Source organism: Megalobrama amblycephala, linkage group LG14 (assembly GCF_018812025.1).
Source record: "Megalobrama amblycephala isolate DHTTF-2021 linkage group LG14, ASM1881202v1, whole genome shotgun sequence".
Classification (NCBI taxonomy): domain Eukaryota; kingdom Metazoa; phylum Chordata; class Actinopteri; order Cypriniformes; family Xenocyprididae; genus Megalobrama; species Megalobrama amblycephala.
The window spans coordinates 20750383-20773028 of NC_063057.1; the positions used below are offsets into that span (position 1 = coordinate 20750383).

Consider the following 22646-nt stretch of genomic DNA (forward strand, 5'->3'; position numbering starts at 1 on the left):
ACGGTGATCTTTAGCTCTCCTATTCATACTAATTACTTTCCGCAACGCCCATTAGGTACATTCTAGTATAAAATGAATAGTTCTGGTCTTGAATGCTGATTTGTCAATAAAGCGATCTTGACTAACTGCTCGATTCTTAAGGCCCCAATATACTCATGGGGAAGTTCTTTTCCATTCTTCCTCTAGGGGTAAAACGAAGTTCGAAATACGTGAGCCGCGGTATATTGTTACTGAACATCTGATGCAGCCCACACCGCTTCATTTTCTACTATAAAGCAGCTATCCAGTGTGTTCATGTTTTCACCCGCGGAGATCTTACCTCGATGGACTCGACACATGAAATGAGTCAGAGAAGAGTTCTGCGTGAAAGGAGGTGGAGCCTCAGCACACACCTCCTATTACGTTATCGTCATGGACCAACGGTAATACGAAGGTGTTTTGCAGCTGGAGCGAACTTTTCCTTAGAGTTCGCTTTGGCTAGCCGTTTCGAACTTTGTTTTGGCCTGATTTTGTTCGAAATTACGCTACATCAGTTTGTTCTTCAATTTTGTCTGAAGTATATTGGGGCTTTTATGGATTACTTTTACTTTAAATTTTACTTTATGGATTACTTTAAATGTATTTATGAACTTTAAAAAAAAAATTGGAATGGACTTCTTTGGCCGATTCGACATGTTGAATCGGCGTTGGAGCTCGTCGGTCAGTCCGGCCATCTGATCATTCTGATTGGCTGTTCGGCTACTGCCATCTGCTGGTATGGAAAGGCATTTCTTCTTACGCAGGCGCAGAACGGACGTGCTACTTGGCTGTCTGGTGTTGAGCGTCGGTTTGGTGTGTCAAGACAACTTTTGACCCAGAGGCTGCCGACGTGAGCCAACCCCGCAATCTGATTCCGTCGCCACTAGTTCATCGGCGTCGGCTTCGTGTGTTCCAGGGCTTTATAGGTATGGAACGATATGTGGGTGATTGATTGGTGACATTTTTTTTTTAATTTTTGGGTGAACTAACACTTGAAATGACCATTCTGTCATCATTTACTCACCCTCATACCATTCCATACCCATACGACCTTCTTTCTTTCTTTGTGTAAAACACAAAATAATAATATTTGTCCATTTTTCTCCATACAATGAATGTCAATGGGGACCAAACTAACATTGGACCCAATTTTCACTATATGAAAAAAACATTTTTTGTATTCCACAGAAGTTTTTGGGTGAATTATCTTTTGGGTACACATCAGACAGCATCTTCTAGCCCTTCATGGATAAGACTAGTCTAAAATCATTCAAAGCCTAACATAAAACAGACACATATACACAACATACACACACAATAGCGACAAAACAATTGCACGTCTATAGAAACACCCAGAGCAATGGTTTAGCGGTGTGTTAGCATGTGAGAATGTGTGGAGATGTGGCCGATTGGTGCAAACACACTCACGACTACAAGGGATGAGCTACATTTGTTTTGACTTAGCAAATGAAATTTATCAGATCTGATTTAACAATGAGGCATTTTACAAATCACACACACACAGTTTCAATATTTTAGCAGGACTTAATGTGAAAGATTCACCCAACAAACTCTCACTGAAGCCCAGAGAGATGCCCTTGCTTTAGTTGGCATAAGTTCAGAGTAAATATTAAAAAAAAAAAAAAAAAAAAAACATTCTCTATGTGTGTGTTTGGGAGACTGTGGGCATCTCTATGAGCAGTGGGCGGCTGGTATGAGATGATGTTGTATGGATTGAGATGGAGAGGCCGATGGACGGTAGTACTCACTGTTGACGCTACCTGCTAGTGCATTTATGTTATTGAGGCCCACGGTGGCCCCGGCCAGACCCTGCAGTGTCCCCAGAGAACCCAGGGAACCCATCGCACCCGCGCTGGAGTTAGCCGTGGAACCTGCTGTGGGGAAAGACAGACAGAGCAGGAAGGAGAGACAGGTGGAGAAATGGAAGAGAGAAAAAGAGAGATGTTTGATTGCACACATACAGTTGCATATGATACTGAAATGGTTAAAGATACATACATAAAAGCTTTGGTGGAGGTACACAGAGGGAAGGATGCATAGATGAGTGATTGATTGAGTCATTGATAAATGGCAGTGCTGGGCCATATATTGAATATTCATGATATATTAACAGCGACTTTAACGGCAATATAAAATTAAGCAACATTGTGAATATTGCAATAATTTATTCGGAGTGTCTATTTACAAAATGGCAAACACTATTTACACAAGCTCCACCCACCAATGTCTGGTTGGGCCACTCAAGTTTTAAAAATGACGCATGGAATTCAATGTTTTCAGTGGCACAGAAGTAGCAAATAAGGCTCGCAGACCTGGCTTTTATCGCGATCGACATGGGTTCGAATCCGCCATTTGCCGAGCTGCCTAAGGCAGCATCCGTTTAAGAATTTTAATAAATATGTAATCATTTACATCATCATATTATTGCATCCCGTTAATCTACAAAAATACTGAGGTGCAAATAGTAGCTGCCAATATAAAGTATAGAAAGCATCTAATTACTATTTACTCTTTACTATTACTATTTACTTTTACATGGTATAAATAGAATCTATCGCTATTTTCACCTAGTGTAAATAGCATATTGCTAAAAAAACAGCTGCTATTGTCACTTAGTGTAAATAGAATATATTGCTGTAATTTATTTGCCCATTAAGTTTTCTAAAAAGGGTATCATTAGACTAATTTTGCAATCCTTCCTTATCTTGTGACTTGTGTCAACAAAGATATATATATATATATATATATATATATATATATATATATATATATATATATATATATATATATATATATATATAGTGCGTGATTTAAACTTCTGTAATGCTGTTTCCATTGGTAAGTTTGATTCATTTTGTGAATCAGTTAAAACAGTCTGTTACAATGAATCAAATCAAAACTCACGATTCACTTTTCATGTATTAAACTTTGTTAGTGAATTTATTTGTAGATATAAGTAAATATTGCTGTTTATTATTGTGCATTATTACATGCTGATGCATGCAAATGAAAATAAATGTGATTCTACCTTGTGGAAAGTGTGGAAAACATTGATTGATTATTTACCAATTATTTTAATGCATTTTTTGCAACATTTATGTACTTCAATAATTTTTTAGTAAAAAAACAAAAAAACACCCTATTATGACATTGAATATCATCAAAAGACTGAAAAAATATTGTGTTTTTTTTTTGTTTGTTTGTTTTGTTTTTTTGCTATATCGTGCAGTTCTAATAAAGTGGATAAGATGGATGGATGGCCATGATACTTTATTGATTCCTAAAGGAAATGGGTTAAAATTGCAGAAAAAAGACAAGATAAGAGTCATCCACAACAATGAAGATTATTGGAATCATGAAGATGATGAAGATGATAATGTTTTCAGAAAAGAGCAATAAATACAAACAAAACATCCCTTGAAACAAAAGAACTCTGACGCAAATAGAATCTTTTCCCTCCCTCTGCTTCTTCTGCATTTATGCAAGTTTGAAAGAAATTTTTCAAGCTTCAAAGCGAGACACAAAGAAGCTAATCTAACCGTAGAACCATGTGTCACACTAATGTCTCTCCTGCTTTCACATGTCAACTTTTCCAAAATGAGTGGAGCACGGTTAAAGCCACGGAGCACAACAGCTTAACGCCACACATATCGACACACTCTCTCAAACACGATGATGATGACCATGATGGACGGTGCCAAGGAACTACGCACAAACACACACAGCATGAAAACTTAATTTAAAAGAATTACGATGAAGGACATTCAAACATCAAAGAGAATGACGAACTCGACTACAACAAATGAAGGGACAACGACTCTATGGTGGAAATGATACCGCTATCGAAGAAGATGATGATGATGATGATGATGATGGGACAGCCTCTGGTTACCTGGGCTGGCCAGGGCTCCCAGGGACCCTGTGCTGGAGGTCAGGGCGCTAGCGGTGGACGGGCTGGCCGAACTCTGCGCTGCAGCCGCTGCTGCTGCTAGAGTGGCCAGATTCTGCAACTGCAGAGCATTCATACCTGAAGAAAGAGAAAGCGTCAATGTCTGCGTGCATGTGTTTTGTCAATGCTAAACTAAAGGAACTACACATGTTCTACAGAATGCTCTACGAGTGCATGTCTTGTGTACAAGTGTTAGTGGAGCTGTGTGTAGAGGCATTTGGTACAGAAGATCCAATTCTATGTATTGGCTCTGGTGCATCTACCTAAGAAGAAACTCTAAAGGTGACTTTAGATTAGCGTGTTTGGGGCACGACTACATGCAGTGGCCATGACGCCAACACACTGCGGGAAGTGGCTCGCAGCCAAGAAGGACAGAGATTGGAAGTGGTACAAGAGGAAAATGTACAGCATGTGTCGTATATACACGCAAAATGTATATACTCTATACTATGAGGAAGCACACACACACACACACACACACACACACAGAGAAAACACGCACAAGAGACTTCAGAATTACAGCATTTGGTTTGTTGGAGAAGTGCACAAGAGAATTATAGGCCTTGCCCCAAAATACCGCCCTCCTACAAGTCCAAAATTTGGTGGCGAATTCCCCATATATTGTCTGGTAGTCATGTTGGCTTGATGAAATGCGCAATGAGGGGAGATTGTGAGCACCCTTCTGAAAATTAAAAATGGGACACCCTACAGTCTCATAGACTCCACGTACAAGTGTTCAACCTGCAAGACGGCAAGATTGAAAGCAAGGACTCAAATACAGAATCCAAAGCCATCGTGGAAAAAAATGACTTTGCTTTTCCAGCCTTCTCTCTTTAGACAGCAGTGGCATGTAATTTGGATTGGTAAGACAGTGCTCTGGGGACGCCACGGTTGTCTGCCCCCCGATCCACTGAGCAAGCAAGAGAAGTGCATTAAGAGTCTAATTAGCACATCACAGAAGGTGATTAGAGGTAGGAAATCTACCTCTAATTGCAAAACAAAGCCCAGGTCAAGATATAAGGGCAGAGATAAATCCGTAACGTGTTGCAGGTCCTAAACAGCAGGTTTAAAGTCAGCGTGAAATGGCTCTTAAGAAAAAAATTAAGAGACAAAGTTGGGCAGGACCTGTTAAAAGTGGCCTCAATATAGGTGGTTTGAAGGAAAGGGTTTGTGATGTCACTCCGAAACAAAAGCAGTGTTAGTTATTACATTTTAATTAAAGATTATGAAGGCAAAAAGTTGTAATTCTTTTGAAAAACTGTTTAAAATAAACCAGGAATGTTAAAGGTCAATTAAATAGGTCACTTTTGATTTCATGCTTTATAACTTCAAGCTTGAATAGTATATACTATAAAAGAAGCTAGAAAAGCTGTCATTGAAGGAGAAAGTGCAGTGTCGGGAGGTCAAAAAGAGAGGTTACGACAGAAATGGACTCTGAAATTGAGGGCTTTGTGACCGCCTTTGTGCTTCTGAATAAAGCGGAAAAGAAACCATTTTGAGTTTTTGGCACACAAGTGTAAAAAAATGGGCATTGGGTATTTGGCACAATGTGAATTCTGTGGTTGAGAAGGGCACTTCTGCTAGTGTGTGTGTGTGTGTGAGATCCATCCATGCAGTATGTTCACACTCTCTGCGGACTGAGCGAAGAGAGAGGTGTCAGGAAAGAGGTGATGCTGGCTCTTGCTGAATGTTCATCATGTGTAATGGAGCTCCTTATGGCTCGTAACTCCACCCACAGCACAGACACAGCAGATGTCAGCTGTATATATCGGCTGCCAATCATAGACGGTTGCCAGGCGACAGATGGAGGGGTCCAAAGATTTCACAATTCAGCCGAGAAAAGTCTTCAAATCCTGTTGAGTTTGAGAGCTCCTGTCGATTCGCACTTCAAGTAGTGTCTCAAACAGACTGATATGTTTATCTGGTTATATTGAACAGGTTTCTGGCATGGGATTATGTAATGGTCTGCTTTGAAGTTTTTCATTTTGGGGCATTGTGCCACTTTGAAAGAGACAATAGAAAAGAACTAAGAAGTATAGAGGGAGAGGGAGAAATGAGGGATGATGCAGATCAAATTCAAACCTGTATCTCTTTCAGGAGCTTCACAGCTTAACATGTCTTGAGCATGCAGTGGTGTCCAACACGCAGTCCTGAAGACCTTGATTAGTTGGTTCAGGTGTGTTTCAGTATTAGAGCTAAACTCTGCAGGATAGCGGCCATCCAGGAGCAGGACTGGACAACCCCTGATCTATGCCAAACAATAGGCCATGGCTATTACTACTTTATACTTAGAAGTTTGGTCGAGTTTGGTTCATTTGTGCTGAAGTGAAAACATCAAGATGTGTCACGTTCAAATTTGGCATCAGTGAAGTCAAATGTCATTGGTTGAACTTGGCGATACACCATATTTAAATGTACACTGGGCATGAAAAATGTCTTCCTTTCTGTTTCACAGAAGAAAATAAGTCATACATGTTTGGAATGACAAGACAGTGAGCAAATGACAGAATTTTCCTTTTTAGTTGAACGGTTCCATTAATTCAGCACCGACACATTTCTGTATATAATCTGTAAGTATAATAACAAACTACTTCGTCCATCGTGCGTGACCAACTCCCATTATTTTCAGCAAATAAACCAGTTTTATTAAAAGTCTCAACTAAGCTGTTTTTGGTGATTATATTGCCTTAAAAATGAGGTCCAGAAAATGCTATTGTTATGGTAATGTGGGAATTTTTCGCTCTTTAATTGTGTGGTGGCAGCTGCCGCTGGTTTGGCTCAATGTGAACTTCATTCTCGCTGAGAGGCTGTCACAGATGTACCGCTGAACTTAAACGAGAGCTTCCAGGACTCTCTTCATAATGGTAAACAAAAACACCACAGTCCTGCTCACCCTCTCCACAAGAGCCTACATTAATGAGGAAGCCACTCTCTGGTGTGCAAAACTGTTGTCAGGGGGAAGGCTTTAGGAGATAAAGGCACTCATCCTACACACACTGTAAGCCATTTTAGATGCTAATATGTTCTCTTTCTTTCATCCTTAGCAGCTGCAATTAGGCAAGACCGTGTGCTATAAATATTTCACTTTCCTTGAAGGCCTGGCAGCTTGATAAACAGACCACAATTAAGACCTGACAAGAACAGAGACGCACACTGGGAATGTAATGCACAAGACAACGAAAAAACACTGAAAACGGGAAAAAAAGAAGGAAACTGAGCATAGAGGAACTTTCACTCAGTTTTGTTGCATCTAGCGTGATGTCGGAGGCTGAAAACTGTCAAAGAGAGAACAACATACACCTGTCTAACAGCGAGAGTAAGCAGGAGCTCATTGGCAGATGTTGTAAAACACTAATTATATTCTAGAGTGCTAAACCAAGTCAGCATGAAGAAAGAATAAGATATCATGTTGTGTCGATGAGGAATCCATCTTGTCGCTGAATTCTCTGCAGGTTTCTGGTGAATTTGACAGTATTTGTGACATGAACACACCGTGATAAGTGGCCTCTTTGGATAAGGGTATTTTCATTTTTACTCTTCTTTGAGGATTGCTGAAGTGAAAATGTAAAAAGCTGAAGGCATCTGAGGGTTGATGGGGCATATCAGCATGATCTGGTCTCCCATAAGCCTCACAGACCCCAGGCAAGGAAATATGATTGGATGATGAGACTCTTCTTCCAAGAAACAAAAAAAAAAGGGGGTTTATGTACATCGGAACAGGTGTGGAAAGAATGGCTCAATCAAGTCTGACACACACATACACTTACAAACATTACAAAGTGTCCTAGTGCGCTACACATCGTAGAAAGCCAGGAATTCTGCAGCTTGATAAAACTAAACTCAGGCAGGATGACAATGTTCTCAGCCGAACCTCTGCTGATACTGGATCTGCTCAGGGGTTGAGGTATCATACTGGGTTTGTTATGCAATCCAGAGCTGGGTTGAATGGTTTAGTAGGGGGGATGGGAGTTTAGTTGAGGAGTTACAATGGGGGTAGGGTAGTAACAGATCTAAGATCAGTATCTCACCTGCCATTTGTTGAATACCACTGAATGCTCCTAGGTTACTGGAGGTGGTCGCTTGTTGGAGCAACTGGGAGATAGAGAGAGAGAGAAAAAAACAGACCATTAATGTATAATCACTATTATGCATTGGCTTATGGTGATGGATATATAAGGATAATGTTTGAAGGAGCTAGTGTTAGCTAAATATAGATGAAACATTGTGGTTTGTTCCCATGTTCCATGTTGTCTGGAGTGACACTATAGAGCAGTCTGTCAACAGTAAAGCAACACATAAGCCTCTATCTGTCAGGGTGTGTTCTTTAGGCTGATTTATACTACTGCGTCCGACCGACGGCGGAGCCTCTACGGCGTAGGCTATGTGTCTGTTTTCATTTATACTTCTGCATCGACAGACCACTAGTAGGCAGTGTCCGCGGTCATGTTGAGTATCAAGGCAAAAGCTGAAGAAGAGGCAGCTTGTCATGTACGTTGTCAGAGAAGCTTACAGATAGAAGCGGCAAATAGGTAACGACTTTTGTTGCAGTATGACTGCATGTGTCCCCTGAAACCGGCTCTTCTCCGATTGCTCCGCGCCAGTTTTTTGACCTGAGGGAGGGGTTCAAGCAGACCAATCACAGCGCTTGAGGTCCACGTAGAAATTGACGCATTGTTACATTTTTGAAGACAGCCTACACAGCCTATGGAGTAGCTACGGCGTACACTCGACGCAGAAGCATAAATCAGCCTTTAGCCACGGGTGTTCCTCAAGTATTAGTACTGGGCCCACTCTAATTTTGTATTTATCAACATATGTAAATGTAATAAACAAAATCAAACCAATAAAATCACAGCCAATCAAAATATATTTGATTTCTAATATTCATGTGTGATGTCTAATGTAAATACACAACAAAAAGTGACCAATAAAATGGCTTGCAGAATGGCACATTATTGCTATGCGGCCAGCAAGTAGATATGTAATTTATCATTTGGCACTTTAACACAGTGAGACGGGACAATGTGTTAAGAATGGTTATCATGCTAAATAAATTAATAATTTCATAGACAAGAAATGCCAACTATGGACAGTCTCTTAAACCAATCACTTGTGAGCAACTCAACTCATAGAATATAGTGCTGAGAGTGAAAACCATGTAAAAAAGGAACTAAATCATAAAATACTTGAGGAGCACTTCAAGGTATTAGACTCATACATCGGTGTCAGTGAATACTGTCATGCTAAGAGTCGCCCGTCAGTTCTGCTGGCAGTGTGTTGCTGTCCTGGGCAGTTTCTGCACATGAAAGGGAAGAGGAAAGCAGACTCTAAATGACTCTAGAGGATTAGGATGACATTGAACTAGACCCCTCAGACTGCTTAAAAGCTAAACGTAACCTTAAAATGACAGGGAAGTGGAAAAAGGCAGAAAAAGGAGAAGCGGAAGGGTGGGAGAGATGGCCCTGTCCCAATGCTCTTGCATAGTCCTTTAATCCTCACCCACTGTCCTTTTGGACAAAAATGCACGTAAATGTCACCACCATGTTGTATCCTCTTTATATTTAGGAGGATGAAGACGGGCGTGAGTGAAATGGGGAATTTATGTATTGTTCTCATCACAATCCAATTACACAACAGAGCCAAAGCCAGGCTCTGAAAAAATCTCTTTCATTTTCTCTATAGAGAAACTGATTTACCAATATCGCATAAACCTTTTAAGATGATAGTATGCTCCTGTATTACATTTTTACATTTTTTTCTTTGATTAGAACTATATTCTTTGCAATGTATCCTACCATGGGATGAAATGTTGAATTGTGGTGGTTGATCTTGGAGCTGGTTGGTTTGGGTTTATGGCTTTATTAGGCGATTTACTGAAGATTTTTTTGTTTGTTTTTTAAATGCCAATGAAGAAAATGAATGGGAAAAATACTTCAGAAAGGCTGCTAAAAAAACATTCACACTCTGGAGTGGATGTATCCACTAAAGCAGGGGTTCTCAACATTTTGATTCCAAGGCCCCCTATTGTCCACAACAATAAGGCCTTATTTTTTTTCCTGATTTTTTAAATCAAAATTTCTACCCCAACATAAAAATGCACATAGAGTTTTGTTTTTATTTTATTATTTGACATGACTTTTCCAGGTCTAGAAATCACACTTTTAATATTAGACTACATCATATATCCAGTTTTTTTTTTTTGTTTTAGCTTATTTAAATACAGTTTTTTTTTTGTTTTTGTTTTTCTTATTTTAAATCATGAGGCCCCCTTGGAAGTTTGCCGAGGCCCCCTACTGGGCCCTGGCCCCCTGGTTCAGAACCACTGCCCTAACTGCTTCTAAATGGCAGCCCAACCCTTCATGGTTTTGAGTATGGGGACCGGTTTCGATCGAGGCACGATCGAAGTCCAACAGATGAGAGATTTGGAAAGGGTGAAGACTAGCTCGGAGAGAGCAAGAGGGGTGGGGGCGGGGCAGGTGGGCGGAGACAGTGACTGACTGCGGCGGCTGCGCTGGCTGTGCTGCTGGTGGGCGTGGCTGCGTGGGTGTGTCCTCTTACTGCCAGATACTGCGGGGTGAGGCCAGTCAGGCCGGTCAAGCTGCCCCAGGCAGACGCGCTGTTCAACTGCTGCATCTGCTGTGCCAACTGCTGCTGCAGCCGTCGCTGTTCCTTATCCTTCTGCGTGTCGGCAAACTTCACCACCATGGGGGAGGAGCAGCCCTGTGTGGACAGATTGAAAGAGAGAGGAGGAAAGTGGAAGAGAAAAAGTGGTAAAAAAAGGAGGGAAAGCTAAGTATCTAGAAGAGCAATGATCTTGTGCAGTGGTACTGCATAAACCGATAATGGCACACAAACACACACACAACCGCTGGAGCGACGGGAGTTCTTGGTGAAATGAGAGTTCTGTGCTGTGCTGCTGATTTTATTTCCCAGGAAAGCGATTTCCTGCTTTATAAAACTATTTCATCATCTGTCTGAGCGAGCGAGCGAGATCTCCCACCCCACAGCCCTCACTGCACCCTACAGACCTGCCGCATTTCCGCTAATCTCTCACGCGTTTGGTCTCTCTCCCCGACGAAAGCAAACAAACGTAAACATCTTGGGGTCTGACCTGCGATGCCCGTTTAACTAAAGTCCGGAGGGTCAGAATATAATGAGAGAAGGGTGTGTGTTTATTGCAAGTGTTTTTTTGGAAGTGTTCCTGAAGTGGTTACTCAACCAAAAAATTAAATTTACTCGTGATATATTCTACCTCATATTCTTCTAAATCATCTTTTCTTTTTATTTTTTCACAAAAAGTTAGCAAAATGTTGAATCTCAGGTTATAAAAAAAATCCAAAAGGGTTATTAAAGGGTATGAAAACATGTCCAGGTTACATTTTACTCCAAAAAATCAAAAGAAAAAAAATTTATTATACATAAAGACAATTAAAATATAGTCATTAAGACATTTTTGCATTTGTATTTGGCAATTCTACCCCAAATTCTCATTACAATAATGTTACATATTTCATTTATGGTATTTGTTTTAAGTCCCATTATTCTTATTGTATTCTAATTGCTATAATACAACATTGTATTGTAATACAGTATTCAAATCAGAAAAGTTAAGGCAGATATTTTACAATATAAATAATATATCAATTGTATTTTCAATGGTGATTCTAATTAGATTCCAATTAATATAATGCAAGAATTTAGTTAATTTGTAATATAAAGAGCAAAAAAAAAAAAATTGAAGGCAGAACAAATACTGACATAATACTTTACAATTTAAATCAATTTTTTTTTTTTTATTACAATAATGTTAATCTTTCTTTTTTGGCATTCTGATAATAAGAACTGGGTTAAGTTAACTTAACTCACTTAACTTAATTTTTGACAATTCAAAACAGTCTTCCTTGTATTTATTGCATTGTATTGTTGTTAAAAGTACCGACTTCGATACCAAGTCGGTACTGAAATTTAAAAATGTGATGCTTTGAGCGTTTTTGAAAGAAGGCGTCGGTCCGCTGATAGACGCCTGCTTTCAAACGCTCTTGTGTGTATCTGTGTAAGCGCTTCGTGAAGAGCGTCATTAATGTCTATTTACAACATGTTTTTGAAGCGTTGATCATTGTAGCCAATCACAGACATATCTGATGAGTGAGTGAACACAATGGCCAATCAGAGGTGTTTACGAATCCGCTCAACAGCTCTCAAAGCGCCACATTTTTAAAATTTCAGTACTGAAGTCTACATTTAATTTAAACAAAATGTAAGTTACTTATTTTTGATTCTTAGTTTGGGATAAAACATGACCTGGGCATGAGATTCACCACAAATGTACCATAACATAAGTCCACTCGAACCACTCACTTAAGCGTTTGATTGCTTTGTCTGAGGAACAGACCAAAATGTAAATCATCACAGCGGCATGAAGTTGAGAAGATGATAACAAAATTTCTCTGACACAAGCGCTGATGTTATGGAAGTACAACTTTGTAAATGCTGTTCAGTAAGAACATTCAGAAACATCATTACATGTATTAATATCAAAGTTGTTCCTCAGGCAACGGCAGCTAACACAGGGCAGCCATATGGAGCCACAAGAGGACGAAAGATTGAAACGAGTGCTTCAAGGCAATTATTCTACATCTCTGTCTCTTGTCTCTACCTTACAGGTGCTGATTCACTCTGATAAATCACTCTGCCGCTTTTATTGTGCTCTCTCTAAACTGCAAACCACAGACTGACAAAAAAATAGATGAAAGATCACAGAACCTCTAGAACGAGTGTGTGTGCGAGAGAGAACATTTGAGTTTCTTGGAGGTGGAGCGCCTCACATCCACCCGGAGCATTCTACAGTGTTCCTTCCATTCGGAGAGCTGATTTTCTTATTTCTGCTCTCAGATGGAGGGGAGGTAAAAATAAAACTTGTAAGGGGGAAAAAAAAAATGAGATTTAACTCAAGCTGTCAATCGAGTGGTGCCATCTCCGAGTGAACATCTCAAGAGACCGAAAAAATCTCATTACTCACTCGCTCTGTCTTTCTCTCTTACACACACACACACACACACACACACACACACACACACACACACACACACTCTCTCTCTCTCTACAGGCTTTGACTAATGTGAAAGAAGTAGATTGAAGCTAAAGTGTACAAGTTAAAATTGGTAACGCTTTACATAGGTTAATCTCACAAAAACATGCCCAGATAGGTTGTTGAAAGGTTAGATAAAATTCACCCTAACATACAGGGTGCCACGCACACACTCCCATGAAATATACATTAGCATACGAACGTGCATCTGTGGAGACACACACACAAAAACACAGTAACGCGATCACAGAGATAAAGAGAGACAAACACATATCAAAACGAGATGAACGTCCAGGGAGACTATTGCAAACCAGAGCACTGAAAACAACCCTTTGAGATGAAACTAAAGGAGTAAGGCCGATCACAACTGTGTGCGTGTACCCAGACGCATGCATGACCACCCTCTGTCATATCCGTTTTCATTAAGTCATGACATTCAGAAAGGCCACAAATTCCTCGGTGTGAGGGGAGGGCGAAGAGATGGCCGAAAACAAACAACAACCCGACACAATTTACTCACTCTCATCTAAACCGGGTAATTACTTTCCCTTTGCGAAAATAGATGCGGCTTTGGGGGGGGGGAGGTTGGTGGACGCATACTGTGCAGAAATGTGGCCAGCTGGCAGAAGGATAAAATATATTTGTAAATTTAGCTAAGAATTGATAATTACAGGCCTTCAGAGACTTGAGAAAACAGCTTAAATCCATTAGTGTCAGTGATTTCTGATTGGTTAATAGGTGGGCTTTAAATTCGGGTGTCGGTGTTAAAAACATCATGTCTGCAAGGGTTAACATACGTTGGGAGAGCGGTGACATGCGCAAAGTCGCACACACACAGGCGCATAGTTAGGGCCCTGTATTAGACAGCTGTCAGCACCCTCTGATTTGGTGTGTCAGAGCTTTGACATTTTGACAGGCACTGAGACGGACTGCTAAACTGAGAGCAGCACGGCAGCATTCTACAGGGCAATCACAATGCAAGGGCCCGTCGGAGGTCTGTTATTAAAGCGTCTGTGACATCGTCACCACGAGACCCGTCTGCTAATGGCAGACTGGTTGGGTGGTGGGTCCAGGGGGGTCCTTCTTAGTTTGACCCATTTGGCCAGGGGTGATTTTGGCAATGCCTGACAGTAATTACAGGGAGCGAATAGGCACTTAATATGGTGTTGAAAGTTCTGCAGAAAAGTGAGTGACTGAGGGAAAATTCTGTTTAAAAAAAAGTTTCATTTTGCAACTTAGAACTTCATAGGGAAAATCTTAGAATCTGTACATGGTAGTGATACTGGCCGCCAATTCAAAAAGAAATAAGATAGAGAGAAAAAGATAGAGAGATAGCAAGGCTCTGTTCTAAAATCTATTGAGCTGCCTACAGCGGTCCAATTGCCTTGGCAGCGTCGTAAGTGAAATGAATCCTCCTAAGTGACTGATTTGGAACGCTCTACGTAGGCAGCAACCCGTGCGTCATACACACTTACTCACGTACTTCCCTGTTGAAAAAAAACAGAATATGCCTGTTAGGTATGTTTTGATACATGGCAGCTGGTTTACGCTGGTCCTTAGTTGGTCATGAGCTGGTTATAAGCTGGAGCTAGTTGCTTAGGACCAGCTCAATCCAGCTGCCATGCTTCAAAACATACCTAACCAGCATAGGTTGGTTTTTCAACAGGGTAGTTTGGGATTAGCATGTTGTTAAGCTAATGTCGATATTCTGATAAGCACAAACAAAGCAGAGAATCTAAGACAATGGTAAATGTGGACACATTAGCATTCTGCTAAGCTAACAATGATACTCTTGTAAGAAGCGGTCACATTAGGAAAACATTTGTAAGCAAAGATGGTCCATTTTCAATAGGGTAGGGATTACTCAGTTCAGTTTGGTATTAGCATGTTGCTAAGCTAACAACGCAACACTAATGAATAAAACAGCATACCGAATTGGGTAAAGTAGTTAATTTTAATTAGAACTACTTGTTGACATAATTTTCAGTACTGAATGAATTACTTTAGTATCAACATGATAGGTATTGTTTACCATTTTGGATGGAAGCTGCTAAGTTAAGAATGACACTACAATGCAAAATGGTGACTTTTAATTAGACAATACTGATGCTATGTGAAACTGAATGAATTATATTTACAACATACATATCTTACGACATTGTACGCCATCTTGAAAGGATTTTTTTTCTTTTTCTGAGCTCTTAGTGTATTGATGCTTCAATGCATTAGAAGAATGATGTCCAAAAGAAGGTTGGAACAACCTTAAAATGCTGCCTACATAGTCAGCTCACTAGGTTTTGGAACAGAGCAGAGATAGAGAGAGGAAGAGAGAGAGAGAGAGAGAGAGAGAGAGAGAGAGAAGACAAGGGTACAGTACCTCCATGGTTTGAGACTGATGCATGGCTTTGATTGCATTCTGTGCCATAGCCCTGGTAGAAAACGTGACAAACGCACATCCTGCAGGAAGGAGGGGAGGGACGTGGGAGGGAGGAGAGGAGAGGAAGGAGGAGAGACGAGAGAGAAACAAAACAAGACAAAAGGGTTGGACAGGTTGTTATAAAGCCAAAAAAAACAAAGATCGTACAAAGAACACAGCAGACAACAGTGCTATACAGTTGCTAGAATAGAACAATCAACATTCAACATTCAGCTTCAGATAAACATTCAACATTCAACATCTCAAAATACACACTCAACAAAATGACTATCAGCAATGGAATCAGTTTTTTTTAGTTTTGTTTGGTGCGATGGCTTGGAACTATGGGATTAGTGTGTGTGGCTAGTTTCATCACATACACACATGTACTTTGTCACACCCAAACTCTACCTGTAGGGTTACTGTGATACCAAAATTTCAATTGTTAATACCAATACTAGTGAAATTTCATGATACCCAATTCCAATTTTGATACCACAAAAAAAAAAAAAAAAAGGACACATTCATTAAAAAAAAAAAAAAAAAAAAAAAAAAAAAAATCATATAATGTCATCAATTACTTGGATTACTTTTACAATGTCATTATGAACTTTTTGAAGCTTGAAAGTTTTGGTGGAATGGACTTTCAACTGAGGGACATCAGTCTCTCTCAGGTTTCATTAAACATATTTTCATTTGTTTCAAAGTTGAATGAAAGTGAGTGATTTTTCTCTTTTTCTTCTCAATAGTATAATTTATTAATATTATAGACATTCGAACCGAAAGGCCAAAGGCACAATATTTTCAATATTTAAAAAAAAACATAAATATGGACCAAAAAAAAAAAAAAGTTCCATTTTAAATAACTGTAATCAAGCTGAAGAATCCCTGGAGGGGAGTGTGTGTGTTTCAGGAGAGCTTGCAATGGCATCTGGGACAAGGAGTCTTGGAACCAAAGTGGTGCAAGTGGGAGCCAGAAGAACAGGCCATATGGAGGCATGCTGGGGGAAAACGCAGCCCTGTTTGAAGAGCTCTACTCTACTGTGCAGTCCAGCACATTTATACATATTGAGGACACACACATGCTCGCATGCATGGACAGTCTAGTTAATGGGTTAACTACTTCTCACACGTCTACATATGTGAATGCACTGAGATAGAAGCAAAGGAATGGAGGAGAAGAAGGAACAAAAGACTTGTCGCCCTGTCTTTTCATAAATTTGAGTGCTTTAAGTTTGGAAACTATTAATGATGTGATGTGCATCCAAGTGTTGTTGGCTAGAATAACATGGACATGCTGGCGAATTTCATACTACTTTCTCTTTTTTTCCTACTGCAACATTCTCATGCTGCCATAGAGAATGATGGGAAATGTTCTGTCGCACACAAAACTCAGCTTACAGTACTATCTGGAAAGCTTCATTATTATTTTTCACCCACAGTGCATAATTTACATACGAAATACAGTGCATTCAACATTCACAATTACAACTTATGATCAATACTACTATAATTTAATCATGATGAAAATCTTGACTCTCCCACTGGAAATGAGGACATAGTGGTTGCTTGCCTCGTAAATGGTCAATGACATATAAGAGTATACACAATAAATAAATACATAAATCCAGTTGCACATATGTGCAAAATTCTTAGAATTGGCTTTATGTTTTCAAAAACATAGATTTTCAAGCAAAAATGACATTTTAAATGGTGGCGTAACGTGGTGTAACCAAGTAAAAATAATAAAATTTTTCTTACACCTTGAATACAAGTGAATCTTAAAGGGTTAGTTCACCCAAAAATGAAAATTCTGTCATTAATTACTCACCCTCATGTCGTTCCACATCCATAAGACCTTCGTTCATCTTCAGAACACAAATTAAGATATTTTTGATAAAATTCAATGGCTCAGTGAGGCATTTACTAAAAACATATTTAAAACAGTTCATGTGACTACAGTGGTTCAACCTTAATTATATAAAGTGACAAGAATACTTTTTGTGTGCCAAAAAAAATAAATAAAAAATAACGACTTTATTCAACAATATCTAGTGATGGGCAATTTCAAAACACTGCTTCATGAAGCTTCGAAGCTTTACGAATCTTTTGTTTCGAATCAGTGGTTCGGAGCGGCAAAGTCACGTGATTTCAGTAAACGAGGCTTCGTTACGTCATAAGTGTTTCGCAGTTTCAATAGTTCATGTGACTTTGGCAGTTTGATACACGCTCCGAACCACTGATTCGAAACAAAAGATTCTTAAAGCTTTGAAGCTTCATGAATCAGTGTTTTGAAATCGCCCAACACTAGATATTGTTGAATAAAGTCACTATTTTTATTTATTTATTTATTTTTTGCCGCACAAAAAATATTCTATAAAAATGTCTTTATTAGCTTTCTGGGCATTAAAAAAAGGAAATTATCTTGCTGGCAATGGAGGCCTCGCTGAGCCATCGGATTTTATCAAAAATATCTTAATTTGTGTTCTGAAGATGAAGGTTTTACAGGTGTGGGACAGCATGAGGGTGAGTAATAAATAACATTATTTTCATTTTTGGGTAAACTAACCCTTTAATAATTATTAAAGTAATAATACTGGTAAATTTCAAGGTAAACAGTATTTTTGTCCATAATTATCATTAATTATTAATTTATAAATATAATTTTGTTTTTAGGGAGTTGCACAACATGACATTTTGCAACCTGAACTAAACTTGCCTTGTAATTATTTGATATTTTAAGTTACTAAACCTAGACACAAGATTTTGGTTGCACCATATGATTTGTGCTCTTCATTGTATGTATAAATTGCATTTAAATGCATTTTTTACTAAATTAAATGAAAGAACCAAAAAACTGTGTCATGTAAATGACCCACTATCATTTTACAAGACTTAAAATCAGCAATAATTCTGCTCTGCAATACAGTGTTACAACCACACGGTTGCGCTGTATATCTGCTGGCACCAGCTACCTGCTCTAGCTAGCAGACCTACCTTTCTTCTCTCTTCTCATTAGCATCTCTCTCCTCACTATCACTCCAATACAACCTCCTTTCTGTCTTCAGAGCGGGTGAATCTGGCCCCGGCGAACCGGAGCGCCGCCACGAGTGAAAGCGGAATGAAAGGCTGTTTATTTTTAGAGTTGTTTAATTAGCCTCATCATTAAAGCAGTTTTGGACACTCTAAGGGTGATATTTGTCGGCACTGGTATGGTGCGAAACTCTAGAGAAACCATCTCATGGGGGAGAAATGCAAAAAAAATAAAACTTTTTCTTTCAACTCTCAAAGTCCTCGTTTTTGCTGACCTGCGACTGCAGAGTTCGTTCACGGTTCGAACGAACTCTGATCTGTTGAGATGATAAGCAGTTAACGAGGAGACCGAATGAAAGAATTTCCAAGGAAAGCAATTAATTATACTTATTCCACAGCACTCTGGAATACTTGATGGTGATTGGTCAAACGCAGCATTCTGGGGTCAATTTCTTTTCACATAATGAGCGCAAAATGGCATCATTTCTGTGCCATGTTTTTCTTTTAAAATTATTTTAACTCAAACCACTATTTCAAGTCCATTTATTTATTTATTGGTCAGGTATTTTTCTCACATCAACGACCGACTGACTGTACATTTTTATGTCGAGGTTGTGGCGAAAACAACACAAACAAAGGTATAAATACCTGAAAGTGTCATCGAAAGAGAATAAACGAGGGAGATGGTGCAATACAGAGGGATAGAGAAAGCGAGAGATGAGTTTTTTGAAGAAAGTGGGGTAGCTCCCAGGGCACTGCGCTCACATGTGGCCTGATCTATATTTTATTAATAGTGAAGTTCAATGATGATTGATAGACCAATTTAATAGCGATGCGAGAGCGTGGTAAAGTCATCCTAGTCCGTGGGATTTACCGTACACCTCCTTTACGTACACATTTACTCATCTATTTATTCATCCAATCCTTTTTTATGGGAGAGGGTGGTAGTTCCTCTCATAGAGACATTTCAAATATATCTCCAACCACTAGCTCAGGGAATAAAGTTAATCTCCTGTGGAATTAAAATATTCATGAGGACAGGAGGAAAAGACGGAAAATAAGGACTGCGGAGGAGTGACGTGAATGAACGGAGGATGGAGGGATGACTAGAGGAGTGGATGAGAAGGATAAACGAGTGATATAAGAGGGCTGTATGGGAAGGCAGAGCATTATGGGAAGTTGGAGGTACGCTGTAATTCCCTACAGGTTACATCAAGCTGGAAAAATCTTCAACACTATCATGTACCACACATATTCCCGTGATTATTGAGGAAATCGAACAATCTCACACACAGCGAGAGTCTGACTTTGCTAGGTAACAGACCTTTGAACTAGAAAGCTAGAATGAAAAGAAAAGAAATAAAAGAAAAAAAACACTAATCAGAATCTCTAACTGCTGTTACCAGAATGTGCACAATTTTCTGATTCTTAAAGCTCAGTTTGTAAATTTAGATTTTTTTGAAGGCTAAAAACAAACAAAATTGACTTAGATTTATAGTATAAGTGTATTTCAAAAGCATTTTTACAAGAAGAAATGTTAAAATTATGATGAACGGTAATCGACAGTGGAGCTTAACTTGAATATTCCCTTAATGAAGTATAAAACACAAGCATTGTAATATATCAACATGTGCTATAATGGGTTGTATTCTACACTTTTGTTGCATTTTCTTTTCTTTTTCCTCTAAAGTCCACTTATATTACTAGTAGGTCATTTTAACACGTTCATTTAATTAATTAGTAATGAAAAATAACACATTAAAATTATTTAATGCACCTGACCCAGACCTACATTGATCATTACATGAAGCAGGGCAACACTGCATGATAGTTAGAATGGTCCTAAAGTTCATTAAATAAGAATATTGGATTATATTTTTTGTCTGTTTTTGCTCAATTTTGCCAATGAAAAAATTACCTAAAGCCAGAGCAGAACTGTTGTGAATCCCCAAGCAGCACACAGCGGTGATTGTTTCTGAAGGAATCCGCGTTTTGAGCGAATCAGTCGGGTGAATCAATGATTCAATGGCCCATTTATAAATTTATACTTAATTCCTGAATGAATTAGTTGCTAGAACGAATCGAATGGATGAATGACTCAATGACTTACTCATTTAGACATTTACCGCCACCTATTGGCAGTTTTAGTTTCTTATTTAGAGTATCATTTCATAAAAATAAAAAAAATCATATTTTGAGTGTGTCCAAAAACTGTAATTCTTTTTATTTGTTTATATGTACTCACCCTAATGTTGTTTCAATCCTGTATGACTTTCTTTATTTTGTGGAACATAAGAAATTTTGTTTGTAACCAAATGTTTTGGTTAATAAATATTTCTAAATACTAATTCAGATGCAGCTTCTGCAAAAAAACAAAAAAAAACAATGGCCGTTGTAGCCTAAAGTTTAATTCTATACTGAATTAAATAAAATATTTATTTCTAAAACTATACTTTTTGTAATGTCTATGTGATGTTTTTCTCATTTAACACAATAATGACTTTAAATTATATCTTGGGGGTACTAAATTTGATTAAAAAAGATTATTTTCTTGCACCAAAAACACTCATAACAGTTTTATGTGACTTTTATAATGAAACGGCCTGATTTTGCTACTGTACCTTTAAAGACTTCTATGTAAATGAGCCCTGTTATGATTGGTTATATGTCTGCTGTAGTTCCAACTAGATCTCACGGGAAAACCTAACTAATTTAAGAGGTGATGATTTTGTATGAATTTGAAAAATTGTACAAATGTGAATTTTTTTTTTTTTTTTTTTTTTTTTTTTAAGAAAAAACAAGCTTGAAGGTCCACCCCTAAACCTAACGTCACTGGAGAGTGAGCAGATTGCATGAAAAAGTATGAATGACAATTACGAATTAGCCACCAAATCAGCCAAACATAAAATAATTACAAACTGCCATGAGATTGTGTTGGCAGTTCACACTGTTATTCGTCAGGAAGGCACAAGCGGCTGAATACTGAGTAGGTGTTGATGTATAAATGTAGGCTGTCATATGTTAATGAGCTTAGGTTGTGATGTCATAACCATTACGTTTTTGCCGCTTACAGTGTCCATTCTAATGTGTCCCCTTTCTGAGTGATGCAAAACAATCACTGCCAATCAGTCATTTAATATATAGATACAGTACATGAAATATTTTACTTGACCAATGAAGTTTCACTGTGGGTGTGGCTACCCAGTGTGATGCTTCATTGCATCGCACCTGGTTAGCTCATAGTGTTAGTTTCACATTTGCATTGAGATTGTTAGAGGACACATCAAAAAAAAATATATATATATTTTCCATCATATGCTTCCTTTATAAATGTAGAAACAAATGTCGAAACCCTGAAAAATATACAGTATGTGCATGTGTCTCACCTCGGCTGAGTCCATCTGGTCCCCTCAAGATGCGGCACTCCTCGATCTGTCCGAAGGGAGAGAACATGACCCGGATGTCGTTCTCATTGCATTTCTTCGACACCATGCCGATGAACAGCTTTCTGTCCTCCACCGCTGAGCGATAGGAAGGGTGGAGAAAACAAATGAGACCAACGTGTGGGGAAAAAAGACGTGATCACGTGATCAACATCTCATTAGCACATCAAGCCCAGACACACACAACAGCAAATTTTCATTTGGTTCTCTTTGATCTTTTCTTTCAATGACCCAGGCACTCTCTTTTGCCTGTAATCTGTGTGTGCCGCCTTCAAGTCCTCCTGGGATGATCCTATTTACGAACTCGGAGGCCGTAATTATGATGTGATGAGCATTTTTGGTCGAAATAAAATGGATGCATTGAGCGATTTCATTTTTATGTCTCTCTTTTACAGTTCACCATAAAGACAGAAAGCTCTTTAGCACTAATGCACCAAAATGAAGAGGAAAATGTGCATTAGGTGTGTAATTGACGCTTCATGTATTTTATCATTCTGTGCTGCCAGAGAGAATGATGGGAAATGTAGTTTTGTTGCTCACCTCATTAACTGCCTAAATGAGTAGTATTTTCTGGTAAGCTGTATTGCTATTTTTCATCAACAGTAGATAAAATGTGAACAAACTAAACTGAACAACAAATTATAAGACTGTATTGAATACTGCATTGGGATTTATGAA

The 22646-nt window shown here is 38.8% G+C and overlaps 1 protein-coding gene across 29 annotated transcripts in view; it reads right to left on the reverse strand.

Moving 5' to 3' along the window:
* The window catches only part of celf2 (cugbp, Elav-like family member 2), a 177092-nt gene that overhangs the window by 13158 nt on the left and 141288 nt on the right, over window positions 1-22646 (reverse strand). For 6 of the 29 annotated variants that reach the window (XM_048157403.1, XM_048157415.1, XM_048157393.1 and 3 more), the window contains 6 exons: window positions 21912-22046; window positions 15454-15533; window positions 10487-10708; window positions 8017-8080; window positions 3932-4066; window positions 1788-1913 (listed from right to left, as the gene is read on the reverse strand). In XM_048157403.1, the coding sequence (XP_048013360.1) occupies window positions 1788-1913; window positions 3932-4066; window positions 8017-8080; window positions 10487-10708; window positions 15454-15533; window positions 21912-22046 (762 nt within the window). The remainder of the gene's footprint in view (window positions 1-1787; window positions 1914-3931; window positions 4067-8016; window positions 8081-10486; window positions 10709-15453; window positions 15534-21911; window positions 22047-22646) is intronic. The other 23 variants (XM_048157418.1, XM_048157420.1, XM_048157424.1 and 20 more) reach the window with 13 other exon arrangements.